The sequence below is a fragment of the Lissotriton helveticus genome, chromosome 4_1 (assembly GCF_964261635.1).
Source record: "Lissotriton helveticus chromosome 4_1, aLisHel1.1, whole genome shotgun sequence".
NCBI lineage: Eukaryota > Metazoa > Chordata > Amphibia > Caudata > Salamandridae > Lissotriton > Lissotriton helveticus.
This window is the reverse complement of record NC_136063.1, coordinates 103,672,053-103,689,953: the sequence shown is the minus strand read 5'-3', so window position 1 is coordinate 103,689,953 and position 17,901 is coordinate 103,672,053. Positions and strand designations below refer to the sequence as shown.

The window sequence follows — 17,901 nt, the reverse complement described above, 5'->3', positions numbered from 1 at the left end:
TGTTACAGATTTGATATTCTGTCGGAGCCGCGTGTATAGAAATGTGTCCATAATAGAAGGCGTTTGTTCCCCGAAAAATTGAGCCTTTGTACGAAACTGGCCATTCACGTATAAATCTCCCCATTTGTACAGGGCCAGTTTGGAGAGTAGTTTACGGCCTATTTCCTCTCGGGCAATACTCACTCTAGGGTCATTAGCCAGAATCATGCTTGGGGAATACATAAGGGTCACCCCCATACGTTCCGTAATTCTACGCCAAGCTCGTACTGTACAATCTACCGTGGATGGGTCCCGATCCGTTACACTAACCTCCTTGTAAAGGTACCCCGACGGTTTTTCTGGTCTCATATATCCATCTTCCACAGCAAGGTGCGCCATGAAGGGCGGGGGGTGAAGCCAGTTGGAAGCAAAGTGGCCCTGTGCGCAGTCGTAGTACAATCGGAAGTTCGGTACATCAAATCCGCCTTGATTGTAAGGTAACATGAGCGTCGCCAGTTTTAGCCGAGCCTGTTTCCCCCCCCATATAAGTCGGGAGAGCTGGGACTCCAGCGCCTTAAAGAAATGCGGGCCTGGACTATAGGGAATATTGGTGAAAAGGTACAGCAGTTTAGGGAGAATGACCATTTTGATCATGGATACGCGCCCCGCCATGGACAACGGAAGATGAATCCATTTCGTTATGCTGTCCGTTAATTTGTCCAGGACCGTACCGTAGTTCGCCCTGATCAGAGCTTCTCGGTTCCTGGTCACGATGACTCCTAAGTACTTTATCTCGTCTTGTGCCCATACTAGCGGGTAGTCAAGGGGGAACTGGGGAGTGTTGTCAGTGAGGGGGAACAAGGCTGATTTGGACCAGTTGATTTGTACCCCCGCTATCGCTCCAAATTTGGTAATCTCGCGCAGTAGGGGATTGAGATTATCTCGCGGTTTATGGACGTATAAAGTCATATCATCCGCGTATAAGGAGATGAGCAGCTGACGTTCTGGGTAAATCAGGGACCTATGGTTATGATGTTGGCGAAGCTTGGCTGCCAGGGGTTCGATTGCTATTGCAAATAATACTGGGGATAATGGGCAACCCTGTCGGGTTCCTCTATGTATCTCGAAGGGTGCGGATCGGGACCCGTTTAGGAGTACCGAAGCCCGTGGTTTGGTGTACAAAAGTTTGATCCAATCCAGTAACTCCAAGAGGTAGTCCCATTCCAGGGAATCGAATGCTTTGGTAGCATCTAGAAATATTGCAGCTGCTTCACATTTGGGATCTATATCTTGCATGACCGCCTGCAGGGTGCGAAGATTGTGCGAAGTCGCACGATTCGGGACAAACCCCGCCTGATCTGGGAGGACCAGCCTCTCCATAAGAAGATTCAGGCGCGTCGCGAGTACTTTTGCCAGTATTTTAACGTCAGTATTTAATAGTGACAGGGGTCGGTAGGAGTCACAAAGCTCCGGAGGTTTACCTGGCTTAAGCAGTGACGCTATCAGTGCCTCTCTCATACTGTCAGGCAATGCTCCTTCCTCGAGAGCTGGGTAATACACCTGCTTCAGGATGGGGGCAAGTAGGTGGATGTAGGTTTTATAGAAATCTATCGGCAGCCCATCCGATCCTGGAGATTTGCCAGATTTCATGGACATAATGGCGTCCTTTATTTCATCTAGTTCAAGTTCGAGGTGTAAGAACTTCTGTTGCGTCGGGCCCAACCATGCAATAGCCGTGTCATCAAGGTATGTATTAAGCTCCAGCGGCACTCGTCTCTGTGAGGAGTACAGCGCCTTGTAGTGGTTCGTGAGTACACGGAGCTGTCCCGGTAGGTCTCTCTGAGGCACCTGTTGGTCATCGCACAGAGAGGTTACGTAATTGCAATGTCTAGGGGGTTTTACAGCCGTGGCCAGGGCTCTTCCCGGCCTGTCTCCCTCGCCATATATGCGCGCCATGTAGGGTTTACCTAGGAATTGACCTTCTTTTTCCGCCGCTTCCGAATACTCATTGATCTTCTCCCTGAGCTGAGCACGTTTCTCATATTCCACCGTGCCGCGAGCTACATCCCTCTCAAGTGTGCGTATCTCGGACTCTAACTTGCGTAGCTCCCCCCGCAGGGATTTGAGTACTCCTCCTCCCTTGGAAATACACCAGCCCCTAACGGTGACTTTGAAAGCCTCCCAAACAGTAGTAAGGCTGCCAACAGAGCTAATATTACGATAAAAGAAGTCATGTATGTCCAGCTCCAGTTCCGACTTAAAGGCTGAATCTGCAAGATGCGCGGGGTTGAGGCGCCAGCTTAAATAAGGGGAGACTTCATGGGGGACGCGCAGAGTAAGGAGGACAGGTGAGTGGTCCGAAAAAGTACGAGCCAGGTGAATGGTGTTATCTACCCAGGGTGTGAGGCCTGCCGTGAGGAAGATGTAGTCTATGCGAGCCCAGGTAGAGTGAACTGCTGAATAGTGAGTACCTTGGCGCATGGTGGGGTGCGAATGTCTCCAGGCGTCAACTAAATGGTGGTCTTCCATAATGCCCAGTAGGGAGCGTTGGGTGTTTGTGTAATGTGTCGATTGCGGGTGCGATCTGTCAAGAACAGGTTGTACGGCTGTATTGAAGTCTCCCCCAAGTATTACATGAGCTATGCCCAGCGTCTGAATTTTGCCCCACATCGTGAGAAGTGCAGATGGGTCATCCTTGTTCGGGCCGTAGTAGCATGCAATAAGCACTGTGTGAGAGTACAATTTCCCCCAGACCATGCAGTATCTCCCCCCACTGTCCATGTCCGTGCCCGCTGGGGTAAAACCCACCCCTCTACGCACGAGGATCGTGACCCCTCTAGCATAACTGGAGTAAGATGAAAAGGCCTTGCACGAGGCCCATTTGGATGCGAAAAGAGGGGACCCATTTGGCAGTAGATGAGTCTCCTGTAGAAGAGCTATAGCCACTCCATGTCTGTCCAGGTATCCCAAAATTTGTATTTTCTTTCTAGGGTTATTAAGCCCACGCACATTCCATGACAACACCTGGAGTTGGGGCCCTGGTGGTGAATTTGTTACGTCTCCCATCCCCGCAATGACAAATAAACTGAACATGTAGGTGTAGCAACGAGCATCGAACAAGCATCAGCAGAATGACAAATTAGGACATTACCCAGCCCTCCACCCTGGGGCCACCCCCCCCCGGGACACACCTCCAATAGGTCAAAAACAGTGTAAGTAACTAGCCGACCTCCCACTCCCATCCTCCCTCCGGCATCCCCAACTGACCGGATCAACACCCACCCCGCAACCCTGAAATGCCCGCCTCCCACTAGTGTATCGAGTTTACTGATAATCGCTGAGGCAGTGCATGTGTTCCGCCCACCCACTCCGGCTTCCCCAACTTGCCGGGCATTCAGAGCCCACCCCCCCTCCCACAACCCAAAAAGAACCAAAATCAATACAAGAACTACAGTCACCCTGACCCCAGAAGGGGGAGAGGTGTTATGGGGATCGCCCATTGGAGGCGTAGTCTAAGGGGCGCCAGACCTGCCCTCCACCTCCTTACTTGCACCCACTGGCATCCGGGACAAGGCCCAGACTACGGCCGTGGGACGGAGGCGGGTGATCCGGCACTTGTCAATGTTGTAGATCGGTGTGAAATAAAATCTGAAGCGTTACCTCACCAGAAAGTGTTGCATCTAGTCCAGAGGAGGGCTGTTACCGGCAGCGGTACCATGATGAATACAGGACTGTCTTGATTAGTCTTGTTGGGATAACGGAGATTGTGACCTGGACCGTCGTTCCTCCCTCTCTTCTCGGAGCCTTTCCTTCCTTTGCTGCTTTAGAAAATCTTCCACCTGCTGTGGGTTGTTAAAGAAGTGGTGAGTGCCACGGTGTGTGATCTTTAACTTCGCAGGATAAAGCATGGCATATGGGATTTCGTGGGTTTGTAGTTTCTTTTTTACGGCGGCGAATTTGCGTCTTGCATCCTGTACTGAGGGGGTAAAATCAGGAAAGAAGGACAGCGTTGCGTTGCCATAGGTTACTGTGCCCAGCTCTCTTGTGCGACGAAGAACTGCATCTCTGTCCCTGTAGTTCAGGAAGCGGGCGATGATAGGGCGCGGGGGCAGCCCGAGAGGAGGAGGCACAGCAAGTGATCTATGTGCCCTTTCCACTATTAGATGTGGTGAGAAGGATTCCTTCCCGAACAGTTCCACCACCAGTTTTTCCATGAAGATCTCCAGTTTTCCAGTGTTTGTTGTTTCCGCAAGGCCCAGGACGCGGATGTTATTGCGCCTGGACCTCGCTTCTAAATCTTCATTTTTATCCGCAATTACCTTGAGCAGTTTATCCATTTGCGAGACTTGCCTGGTGGTCGTCGTCGCCCCGTCTTCCAGCACCGAGATCCTGTCTTCGGTTTCTTTGATGCGGGTGTCATGCTGTTCCAGTCTCGTCACGACACTATCCATACGGGTGTTAATGGTGTCAATCTTGGCATCAATGGTCGATAGGCTCTGCTTCATGCCAAGCAGGAGCGTCTTCCAATCGTCGTCCTGGGGGGTCTGTGCGGCGGGGCTCCCCTCCGCATCCGGCGTCCCTTTGGCAGGTTTTTTGGACTCAAACGGTATCTTGGACTGCCGGGCATCGTTGCGTCCCATGTCTCGTCTCGGAGTCCGGGCCGCCGCCAGTGAAGAGGTCGCCAGTATCCCGGTTAGAGGAGATTTGTATATGGTAGGCGCAAGCAGACACCCCGTGCTAGAATCAGCCCTCTGTTTTACTTTGTCGCCGGGGCTTGGTATAGGGGTGACAAGCGCGCTATGAAGCCCCTCCTCCTTCTGTTTTTGCCTTCCAGTGGAAATAACCTAGCTCAGGGTCAGAAGGCGCATCTGATTCCACCTCCACGCGAGGATTGTGCGGTCAGTGTTCACTGGACCTCTTTGGAGAGGGGGTCCGTCGCTCCCCGGGCAAGGAACCAGTTCAGCGTATTATAATGGCCTCCTTCTTCCTAGGGACTCGAGGCCTGCTCCCAGTAGGCGGCGTCACGATGGCCTGCGGCGGCTCCGGCTAGGCCAGGAATTTTCGCGCCTCCGCGGCCCTGCAGAGTGGTACCAGGCTCGGGGCGCGCTGGCCGTAGGTGCAAGGCCTCACACTGTCCAAGCATTCGAGCGCGTGTAGGGGGACGCGGGGCTCAGTTTGGTAGGCAATTCTCCTCTACAGTCCCGGCCAAGCCGGTGCCGGCCCCGCAGGTTTGACAGGGGTGACGCGATGGTCTAGCAGGGTGCAGATGCGGATCTCCCCAGGCCGGGCTGCCCACTGGGAGTAAATTCAGCACGGAGTGTGTCCGCTCTCACCCTCTCACCATCTATATGCTCCGCATCACCGCAACTCTCCCCCCCAGTCCGGTCCGCCCTCCGGGAGGAAAGTCAGCACGAAGTATGTCCGCTCACACCCCCTCACCGTCTGAATGCTCCGCAACGCCGCAACACACCTCCCAGGTGCCAGCAATGGACAGTGCCGCCCCCGGCCGAAAGGAAAGCCGTTGGTTGTGCTCTCCGCCAATGTCTCACACCGGGATCACCGCCGCAGTGTTTCTCCAGGTCGGTCACCGGGGGGAAGGAGAGGGGGGACCAGGGCCCAGCCTTCGGGCCAATGTTCACCGGCGCTGTCGGAGAGGCCGCAGATCCCCGGTCTGTCCTAGTCTGCAGGCCCGGTTGGCAGCATCCCTCGCTTCGACACCTCCTCCCGCTCTCGAATCAACGGCGTCTCCCAAGGCAATCCACAGCGCAAATTGAGCGATTTTTACACCGTTGCGTGCAGGACACCACAACGGAGCCAGTGGGGAGGGTTTTGGTCCAGTATTACCGATCAGGATTTTGTAGGATATTGATTAATGCCAGGTCTGGCGGGAGCCTCACTCCAGTGCGGCCATCTTGGATAGGCGCCACCTAGCGCCTCCCCCTTTTCATGCATCTTTTATAATCTAATGTATTTTCTAATTTGATTGCCTTGTGTACTTTCAATTGATTTTATTGTGTTTTGGTTTCCTTAGGAAGGGAGATGTGTTATGGTCTACTGTTGCCTTTCCCCTTGGCTATGTATCTCTTCCTTACTGCTCAGCCAGAATGAGTGTGGGTGTGTTTGGAGATGTCTGGAATGTTGGAGGATTGATGATGTTGTGGAATGCATGGGTGCCTGGTGAGTTTGGGAATGCCAGTTGGAGTGTGCAGGCTGAGCATGAGAGAGGCTGCTCCTGGTGGGGCATCACATGGACTTAACATCTTCCAGTAACTTTCTGATGCTGTTAACTTATCAATAAATCTACAATATATATCTACACATCACCTGGCTACTGAAGATACTTTATTTACAACAAGCTACTAATAGGGTTAGGACAAGGGGATTGGGTTAAGATAAGGGTAGGGGACAAGGTAGCAGTGTTATGTTTAAGGTCAGGTTTAAGGCTAGGGTTAGATAATATGTTGATATTAGAGTTGCAGTAGGAATGAAGTTTGAGTTGGGGTTAGAGATACAGTTAGGATGTGGGGTAGGGTTAGTGTTAGATTCAGGTTTATAATTAGGGAAACATTTAGGTTTAGGATGAGGACTGTTATGGTTATGCTTACATTTAAGGTAATGCTAATGTTATGACTTTACAGATATAATTAGGTGGGGCTAAGATGCGTATGTACCGTTCATGGTGTTTAAATAAATATATTTGCTTGTCTTTGATTGGTATTCACATAGTGTATTCCTTTACCAGTATCTATTTTCCATATTCATAGGATCACAGTTTTAGTACAAATGCCTAACCTGATTTTTGCTAACAACATCAACCTGTTAAATAGACTCTATTTTCACCCGAAACTAACTTTAAAAGTGTAACTTCTTTACACACAGATGAAGTCAGTTAGTGGTCCACAGCTGATGAGTACTGCTGCTGCACCACATTGTCCCCTCAGAGATACTAAAAAGGTAAGATCAAGTTGGCATTTCCTACAAACATCGGCAACTTTGGGAGGGTTGGTTGGGGGTAAGGCTTTTGGGTTATGGAAGCTAGACGTATACTTAGGGAAGGGAGAGGGTTAAGAGTGGTGTTGGAGTAAGAACTGGAGTTGAGGTTCGTGCATCCATTGTCTTTATCTCGTTTGGAAATATGTAATTACATTTAGGAATGGCTTGTTGCCTGTAATTTGTGTGCACACATTTTTTACATGTTAATGTAAGATTAAGGGTTAGGGCTATAACCTTAATCCTAATCCATCGTTTTACACATTTTTGCAGAAACAAATATAACTTGATTTGATTTCCATCTACAATATTATATAGCGCTATTAAATGACAACCTCTATTTCACCTGGTTGTGGCATTTGTTTGCTCTCTAGGACAAGGCTGTAAGTGACCTGCCCCTGATGGATAGTGCTTCTGCCACCCAGGCAGGGACCTCAGATGCTGAAAAGGTAAAATGTCCTACTGACAATGAAATCATTAGCAACAACCTATGTTGCCTAACGCTACCACTGTTGGACTACTGTATAATCTTTATAATAATGTCAGTCAGGTATTTATTTCTATGTCTTAAACAATGACTAGCATGAGTTGATTGTATCTCAGTGATAGTACCACACATTTGCCTTTTTGAAATAAATGTTTTTCCAGAAAAGTTCAATGGTCCATCATTGGGCTGAGAGGTTCTATTAATTCAATAACAGCTAACGAGGATGTGGACTCCCATAACTTTGGTGAAATCTCAGCCTCTGTCTACAGGTGATTTGTAAGACCTCTGGAGGAGCAGATTAGCCAGGCTGAGTTTGGGCATGCTTGGGATGGGGTTAATAAAGACTATTTACACAAGTTTACTTCTGAATCGAGTTACACTGTCTGTGGGAAGTAATCCACTACTGGGCTCGCATCTTCATGCTTTCAGGAGTCACGCCTCGTTACAGAGCATCCAGTAATATGTGAGGATACAGGAAAGCTTTGGAGAAGCGCAGGCTGTAGGGTGGTGTGCCCCCATCGGCAAGGGCAGAACTCACAGCTCATTGCCCTACTAATTTGATCTACATAAACTTCTTGATTCAGCAGGAGATGGGATAACTCAGCCCTGTATAACTCTGTGCCTGCTGCTTCATGGTAAGAAAGTCTTCCCTGCAGAAATACCAGCCAAAGATTTCCCTTTGAAGGCAATGTTATGACAGGATTCATTAGGAATGGTGCTCCCTACATCCTCTTCCAGCTGTCTGGCATGCTGAGCGCAGACCATATCCCCCACCTTCAGGTACATCCACTTTATAGGTTCCACCAATGAAAGGTATTCAGCAGTTGTAGGAAGTTTACACATTCAAGTTCAGGTTGTATCTCAGACTAACGTTTGTTGCAAGGATTTCTGCTCATACACAGAACTGTGCACAGAGACCTAGGACATTAGTGAATTGTGGTGTACCAGAAGCTCACCGCAGTACCTAGAAACCCCAACCAGCTAGCAATCAGTGTCACATTAGCTCTTCATCCTATAGCAAAGTAACCAATGATTAGACAACCTAGAACATGTGATTTAGGACCATCTCAGGAATGGTGGGAAGTGAGAACACTCTTTTGTTATACTCTCTTACCAGTCCACAACAGGAGTAAAAAAGAGACACAGTAAGGTTAAAATATTCATTTTAACGTTGTGATCTCATGCACAGTATTTTAGTCAACGTAAGCAGACATATGATTAAAAATAATATGATCAGCATGGTTACAACTCCATAAAATACAAAAGGAGGAATCATATTACAATGATAGTGCAAACAGGTGATATAGCGCCCAGTTAAACAGCCTCCCTATATAGGAACTATGTATTATAAAATATAGACGGTCTCTTGAGCTTGTTTTGGGGGACCCCATTACCTTTCCCAGGGCCGGCCCTAGGCATGTGCAAACTGTGCACCTGCACAGGGCCGCCAGACTCCAGGGGACGCCACGACGAGGATCGCAATTGGAAGGATCACTGGAGTGGCGGCCCCCTGGCACGATTTGGCAGCCTCCGGGCAATGGCAGCGTGAGCGTTGTTGTTTTAACTCAGTTTCACTTGCCCAGGGCTGGACAGGACACCCCACGAGTATGGGAAATGTACCCTTAACCCGAAGGTTTAGAAGGGCACATAAAGGACACACAGCCAGATTCGTTAGGAAGAAAAATATATATAGATGTATAATGTGAGCCAGGATATCCCTGGGCAGAGCCGGTGCCAGATGCTGACCTGAGTTTCTGCAGCTGAATGATTGCACGGATGTGATCCTCGGACAGGTCAGTGTTGTAAAGCACTAAAGCGACGAGGCTGTCCTTCCACTGTGTGAGGAAGCCAAGGTCAGACAGCTGGATCCCAGAAAGGTCAAGGGCGGTCAAGAGGTCAGAGGTTGAATCAGTCTTTTCACGTCCACTCCTTTTGTCAGGCTCCCGAGATTAAGAAGTCTCGGGCGTCTGAAATCCTGAAAAGTGAAGTCCTTGACTCGAAGCTGCCGGGATGGGTTCGCGGCAGTCGTAGTCCTCGGAGCCACCCGCATTCTCCTCTTCGTAGAACATGTTCCCGCAGCCGAAGAGACTCAAGGAGCCCAGGGTGGGGCTGAAGTCAAGCAGTGTCTGCAGGCTCTTAGCGGACAGCTTCTCACAGTCAGTAAGGCAGAGTCCCACCAGGTCCTGGAAGAAGAAGAAGAATACTGTGACAATGCCTCAAAAAGACTTCCACTTGTCCCTCTCAGCCTCAACAGACAGAGCTTTCTTCTCCCATGGCTTGCTCCCAAGGTCTCGTCACTCTGAACTTGGAACCAATTCACCTTTCTTTCTAGCCCTTACCTTTCAAGAGGTACCAGGACACGTCCCATTCTCCTTTTTTAAACATATCGTTATTGGCATTTCTTTATACATCCTACATCACATAATATTTGTCCAACATTTGTCATGATATCTTCGTGTAATTGACATGTTCAGGGCACAAGTCCTAAAAAAAGAATTGGGGGGACGCTGACGTCACGACAGGAAATGACGTCACAAAAGGTGGCTTGCACCATCAGACTCATTGGGGCAGATTTATGACGGGCTTGCGCCGCCGGTGCGTCACTTTATTTGACGCAACGGCGGCGCAAACAATGCGCCTTATTTACAACGTGACGCATCTAGGAGTTGCGCAGGAACGCCTCCTAAAAGTGGCTGAGTGAAATCTATGAGATTTCACTCAGTCACTTTCAGAACAATGCTGCGTCAAAACCCTGCGCCTGCTTGAAGCAGGCGTAGGTCTTGACGCAGCATTGTTGAGATGGGGCACACTTGAGCCTTGCTGGAGCTGCGTCACGCTTGCGAAGCAGCTCCTGCAATGCGCCACCTTTACGGCACAGATGCGTCACGCATCTGTGCCGTTTTTGGCCCATGGTGCGCCGCATTGTAAATGCGGCGCATCATGGGTGGCGGAGCAGCGGCACAGGATGACTGGCGCATCCCTGGGGATGCGCCAGTCATCATAAATCTGCCCCATTGCCTCCCCTGGCTCACCCCTTAGATGCGATTGCATCAGAGAAGCCAGCGCGTGAGCAGCGTTCTGAATGAGCTCCGATCTCGCCCCAGAGAGGCCAAAGAGTGAATGTGTGGCTCCATTTGCTCCAGTTATCGAGCTGCCAGTAAAATAAGCGGGGAGACGCCGTCCACCCGCGTGGTACCCCGACTCGAGCCCTGGACATGTTACAGAAGTTGCTGACATTGCAAAGCATCATTGATCCCTGATTAACATTTAGGAGCAGGGTATGACAGCTATGATGTATGCCAGCCCATTCCGCCCATTCCAAGGCCGATAATTCAAATATCTTTCCTCATGTCCGTCTCTCCAGCAGTGTAATGTACTGCCCTTGTATGTCGGGGTGAGTGCGTTTGGACAGGAGGTGTCGCTGCCATCTTAGAATCATATGTAATGGAAATTAAGAGAAAGTGAATAATGCTAAAGTATCTAATTACTTGGCTTAACTAGTGTCACCTTCCTGAGCTCCGCCCCGGCCAGACCCCTCTTCCGGGGCCCCCACCTACGCTCCCTGCACAGGGCCACCATGAGCCTAGAGCCGGCCCTGCCTTTCCGCTCACTAAGTGTAAATTACATCTGGATCAGCAAGTTTCTCTGCATCCCTGGAATCTTCCAAGTGTGTGAAATTATGGCAAGTGTGCTAGGATAAAGGTGCCAGAATCTTGCTCGGCTCGCAGCTGCCAAAATGTTGTGTCTAGAATGTGTTACACGGACATGCCGATAAACAGGCTCACATGTTATGATAACCTTGGCGACTCAGCACTCACTGTACAGACTGGGGGCACGATGTATGTCTATAGATGTCGAAAAACAAACCTTTTCTCATTATAGACCTTAGTGAAAGTTAACTTGCAAAAACAGCTAAGCAGTGTTGTGTGCAAAAAGCATCTAAAGGTAAAATGGCGTTTAAACTTCTAATAAGCCTTGCTAACATAACATGCACGCAAAAGAGGCCCTAAACCATACTACACCCTCCCTTGTTTGGGGAACGCACAATAACTGGGGCAAACTTCATAGAACGCATAGTTTAAGTTCAAATGAGACAGAACCAAGTTCAGGAATTTTGCCAAACTTGAGAAATGGGAGTACAAATCTGAATCGAAATAACCAAGTCAGTGAACCCAATCACGAGCGGCCATAGTGTGAAAAAAGACCTCAAACTTGAAAGGAACAATGAAGACATGAAAAGAAAAAAATAACCTTGAGTTCAGTATATGTTCATGAAGCAGAAAATAAAATCCGTACTTCAATTCAACAGCGTATAAGCACCATATGCCTCCAATAGGAAGTCGTTGTTATCATCCATGAACATTGCAGCTATCTAATTAATTAAGTAACGCGAAAGAACATACATGTTCCTCGATTGCCGGAGCCTCTAGTACCATCAGAGGACAACTCAGACTTACTTCAAGACAACTGTGTGGCAGAAAGTCATTGGCCGCAGTCCAAATGTTCCAATTGCCTAGAGCCCCACGAGCCGCTGCACAGGCCATAATCCCGTCACTAGAACAATCTAGTTCATGAGCAACTAAGGGACTCAGTAGATTAAAATCCAGTTCAGGAGACACTGTGTTGCAGAGACACAAATCCAGGGCCCATTCCAATCCACAATCTAGGCAATGGAAAACAGGCTGCACGCAAGTGAAGAATGAGAACCGGAAAGATAAACCATACGCCACACTCAGAGTCGCCAGAGGCAGTGATCCATAGTATTCTAGCATCCGGTTACGAAGATGGAGCAGCCGGGACAGATCGTCGTGGGGCACAGACTGTGCATCCATTTTGCAGTAAACAAATTAACAGCAGTATGCCCATGCTTAAAGCTAGGAGCAAAGGGAAACCGCCAAAGACACTGCAGGGATCACACCAAATATGGTTTGAAATGAGGTCACAAGGCCAGAACGTACTATTTAAAAAAAATGTGCCAGGCCAGTGGTTGACAAGACATTTAAGATTATGTGAATCAAAGCACCGAGATGCAGGCGCAGATCTGTGTTTAATAAGGCATTTACATCAGTATGAGTATTTGCAACGTCTCACGCGCAGATGTAAGGGGGACTTCCTTCTGGGACAAAAGAGCTCTTGTTCGACTCATCTTGTTGAATTGCTTTCAAGGTCGTAATAGAGGGCCAGATGGAAACATCGAGCCTGCCATGCGGAGGAGGGAACAACACATTCTTGCAGCATAATAAATAACTACAGTTTGCAATGTGAATGTCGGTGTAATGGCCGGGACTGGAGTACCTTTCAAACACAAACTAAGTTCGGTGCAAGCACATTACAAGAACCGTGCAATTGAAGATTCGTGCAAGATTCAACTGCTACTAAGACATACTTATACACAGTATCAGAGGAGAAAGGACTGCAGTGATCTAAATAAACACACGCTAGTGGTTTATTAGATATGTACAACTGAGTTTGGGGTGGGCGTGCAGCAGAGGAAGGTTTAATTTGCTGACAAATGCCACATTGAAGGACAAAATCTGTCTGTTTGTACAAACCCCGCCACCAATATCGTTGCTGGAGAAGAGATACAGTAGCTGACACGCCGGCATTCGCCGAAGCCATTCCGGCGTGGGCTGTTGTAATCAAAGCCTGTATGCGGGCCGCGTTGGGAATCAACCTGTCACCAACGTCGTTAATTCTCAAATAAGGAACTTTATCAGGACGTAAGTGATAAGAGTATTTAGAAGGAAAACCCTTAGGGTAATTACCTCCCTTCTCTGTTGCGGCAATAGCTGCCAAGATGTCATCGTCAATCTTACTTTTGGAACGTGTGACCGCTGCCACTACAAATGTTGCTACTGCTGTCTTTGCAGCCTCGTCCGCGAGACAGTTGCCAACAGCGTGAACCCCAACACGCTGATGACCAAGAGTATGAATTACGAGTGGGAGTTGTTCTTTGAGCTCAGCCACTCGAACCCAGATCATTTTATGTTTTATTGTGCGACCCTTGGAGTCACGATAATCATTTTGAGTCCAAAAGGGCAGATTGTCATTGTAAGACTGAACACAGTGGTAAGAGTCACTCACAATAAGAGTAGTCATACTGGGATTGGCGTACTCCAATGCAAGCATCGGAGCACGAAGTTCTGCCAACTGGGCGGTACAGTCCCCTAATGTCTGCGTATGCACGACATCGGACTTGAATTCACCATCCACCATACTACCAACCACACTTGCACAGGCCGAAGAATACGCGTGTCTGTAATCCGTAGCTGCTTGCGCACTTCCATCAGTGTAAATGATACAGCGGAAATCCTCAAATGGGCGCATAGTCAGAGGAGCAGGATGAACAAATTCATACTGCAAGTACTCTTGAGTCTGCAGGGCGGAATCAAAAATGAACGTGACATCCGGGGATGTCACGGATGTAGCCCACTGTATCCACCAAGGGTGCAAAGCTTTCAAATTCGGTACCCTGGCTTTTGTCACTGCCTCTAAGGCAGGATAAGGAAGTAACAACCAAAATGCGTATTTCCTGCGACAGTGCATGTTCCTTAAGAATCGCCATCTACACCGCTATCAAGACTTTTTCCACAGTAGAAAACCGCAACTCAGCCGAAGTGTACAAGTGTGACTTGTAAGCGATAGGGACTGTGTTACCCTCGCGGCAGGATGCCTGGCTTTCACCTTGTGGACACCCTGCCGGGGTTTCTCACAGGGGAATACCAGGACGGGTTACCTAAGCAAGCGCCGGGACGCTCACGGGCAGCTGTGCGCTTTACAAGTCCAGCACATTTACATTTACATTAAAGGTGAGGTACGTGAAACCCACTGCCCCTGGCACGATTCTTATCTCATCCCTTTAGGGCATGAGATAAGAATGTCTGCAACATGTGCACCCATACACAATTGAGGGGTAAAACAGTGTGTCAAAGTGACACCCTGCCACCCTTCAATGTTTCCCCCAATTACCGAAACGGTATTTACCGATTCGGTAATTGACATTCATTCCTAAGGACCTCCAGGCCCATAGGAATGAATGGCAATTACCGAATCGGTAAATACCGATTAGGTAATTACCGAAACTTACCGATTCTGTCATTTTCTTTGGTAAAATTACCTACATCCCATTTGCCTGTTCTTAAATACCGAATCGGTATGATTCGGTATTTAAGAATCGGTAATCTAGGATTACCTACATCTGGCCCTAAGTCTTTCTGCAAACTAACTGTAAGGATACTGTGTTTCTCAACAGGACTGTTATTTGGGAATACTGCTTCCAGTTGGTCGAATTTCTCGGCAAGCTAAAAAGGCATTTCCTCTTTATGCTGGGGACGCTTGCCCATGACCGCATTAACCATGACAAGACTAAGCTTCAGCCCGCCACCACCAACTGGATGCGCCGCACCACGCGGGTCCCCACCCGGGAGGTTGCAGGTAATGTAATGAACCAGATCCCTATTAACTGCTACTGCAGAGGCATACAGGGGTCTCAGTTGTATAGCTGATAGCTGTCCCGCCTCAGGATGCGGGTGTAAGCGTTAAAACAGGCCATGTAGCGCCTGGAATCGTCAACGGCCCTTGTCTGACCGCTGTAAGAACGTGAGAGAGGGCGCCATTAAACCAAACGGCATGCTGCCAAGCAGAAATCGGAATTTCCACCGTCCGATATGGAGCGTATAAAGCAGGAGCATCAGCAGGGGTGTAAGTGTGAAAAACACCAGTATTAGCATCTACAGCGGGAAACGTAACCCATGAGTAATACAACTCAAACGGGTACGCCCCGTCAGCTGAAACAATAAAAAAACAACTGCCTGTCCCTCTAAAGAAACGAGGTATTCCTGCAAATTATTCCGCACAGCCACACAACTATGTGCTTGGATATCAACCGCAGCCATATTAAGACAGTAATAGACAAGTACAATGCAATAAAATAAGGCACAACTGGGTAGTAATTCAAACAGAAAACCGTTTTAAATTATCAAGCTTGAAGAAACCTATGTTTCGATACTGAAACAATCATCAACAACGGAGAACATTACCTTTGAAGGCACAATACCCTGTCATAACTGTAGTCACTGTAACAGTATCATCCCAGGTAATCGCCTATCTCATCCCATCCAAGGAACTCCTATACCTCTTCGAGTCAATGCCACCTGCGATTCCATGAACGTTGTATACATGCTGAGATGCCCTTGTGGCCTCCCATATGTGGGGAAAACTGAGCGTAAAATCAAAACAAGGTTGACTGAACACCGTAGCAACATACGCACTAAAAACCTGAAGTCATGTGTAGCGGCTCATTTTGTTGAACATAGCCACAATCCCAGTCAAATTCGCTTTCTCATATTAGAAGTAGTGGACAAACACACCCACAGTGACAACAATAAGAATCTACTTCGTCGAGAACTCTACTGGATACATCGCCTTCAGGCTACACATCCAAAAGGATTAAATGACAGACTTGAATATAGTTGTCACTTATGAACAATGTGTATGCCTTTTACCAACAATATACTGTATATATGCATGAACTCTCTCTGAAGCTTAACCTTCCCTAGTTTACTTTTCCTTTTAATATTCTTTCTTTATTTGTACTGAATTTGTTGTAACCTGGTTACTTTATTGCCTATACCACCGTTTTGCTCATTTTACACTTTTCAACCAACACCTTCATCATTATCTGCCGCTTTTATCACTCAGTACGTAGTTTTGATGAGCCATATATTTATGTACGTTTTTTCCGTTTTCCAATATAGGTTCCTGGTTTATTTTCACCCAGCACCCTCATAATTCTACCCCAGTTGTATTTATTATGGATCACAGTTCTTTCGACTCTCCCTCTTCACTTCACCGTTCGTTCCTTCACACGAGTCCGCTTTCTATTATCAGTGCACTTTTCCAGCATAACTTTGAGCTGACGCGCATGCGCGGCGTCTTCCGGGATTCGTGTACCTCAAACCGGAGCTTACAGTTTGAATCGCGTAATGAATCCTTAGTACCTATCATTGGTAAGTGGGCACTTTTGATGATTTTTTTCCTTTTGTTCACTTGGCGTCTTCGGTGGCACTGCACGCATCTTACGTTTAGTTTGACACCAGGCACTCGGTCTTTAATAGCATAATCATATAAGTCCCCCACCTTTGAGCACCGCTTATCAGATTATCCTAGTCACCAGCCTCATAACCTTATAACCTCAGGCACGTTTTCACCCGCAGTTTGAAGTTCCTGGTTTCTCTCTTGTGCTATCAGGTCACTATACACTGTATAGATCTGCCGAACACAGGCTATTTCTTACGTCACCCCTCACTCATGGCCAATAATTCTATCCAGTTCGGATTCTTATTTTAAAACATTTTTCACCGTCATTAACCCCCACATCCTATTTGTGTATACATATGTACCAGCCTCCTGTATTAGTAGCGCCCTACAACTTCTGTTTCTTTACCATTCAAATTCCCCCTGAAGAAGTGCAACCTATGCACGAAATGCATTGGGGATCATCTAACTCACAGAGTTAAAATTATTACCACGATCCTTTGATCCATGTTTTGAATTACAATATCACCATATGAAGGAATATGGAATTTGTATGAACAATTGAACTGTATCGTTACCATGGGCAATAATAATTTCTTGAAGTAAACTCTTTGAACTACCATGACTACAGACATTTATTTGAAGGAGTGTTAACTTGAATCACGCACATCAGAGTGCCCATGAATTGTCCTTACTAGCTGTAAGGCGTATCTTGCTCGTAGATTCATAACACCTTTTGGACCCAGAAGGTGTTTTCCTGTGCACCTATTACCATTGAAGAATATTTACCTTTGGATAACACTTTCTACCTTGGAGTGCAGCGGTCCACTAACATTTAAAAATAAATATGGTCAGCATGGTTACAACTCCATAAAATACAGAAGGAGGAATCATATTACAATGATAGTGCAAACAGGTGATATAGCGCCTAGTTTGAACACCCTCCCTATATAGGAATTATGTATTATAAACTATAGCAGGTCTCTTGAGCTTGTTTTGGGGGACCCCATTACCTTTCCGCTCAGTAAGTGTAAATTACATCTGGATCAGCAAGTCTCTCTGCATCCCTTCTTCCAAGTGTGTGAAATTATGGCAAGTGCGCTATGATAAAGGCGCCAGAATCTTGCTCGGCTCGCAGCTGTCAAAATGTTGTGTCTAGAATGCGTTACACGGACATGCCGATAAACAGGCTCACATGTTATGATAACCTTGACGGCTCAGCGCTCACTCTACAGACTGGGGGCATGATGTATGTCTAGAGATGTATAGACCTTGGTGAAAGCTAACTTGCAAAAACAGCTAAGCAGTGTCGTGTGCAAAAAGCAACAAAAGGTAAAATGGCGTTTTAACTTCTAATAAGCCATGCTAACATAACATACACACAAAAAGAGGCCCTAAACCATACTACA

The 17,901-nt window shown here is 47.6% G+C and overlaps 1 protein-coding gene across 2 annotated transcripts in view; it reads left to right on the top strand.

Annotated features, from left to right (window-relative positions):
- Positions 1–17,901, top strand: part of LOC144828401 (NFX1-type zinc finger-containing protein 1-like) — a 1,040,362-nt gene that overhangs the window by 427,771 nt on the left and 594,690 nt on the right. For both annotated transcript variants that reach the window (XM_078686524.1, XM_078686523.1), the window contains exons 9-10: positions 6,859–6,933; positions 7,344–7,418. In XM_078686524.1, the coding sequence (XP_078542650.1) occupies positions 6,859–6,933; positions 7,344–7,418 (150 nt within the window). The remainder of the gene's footprint in view (positions 1–6,858; positions 6,934–7,343; positions 7,419–17,901) is intronic.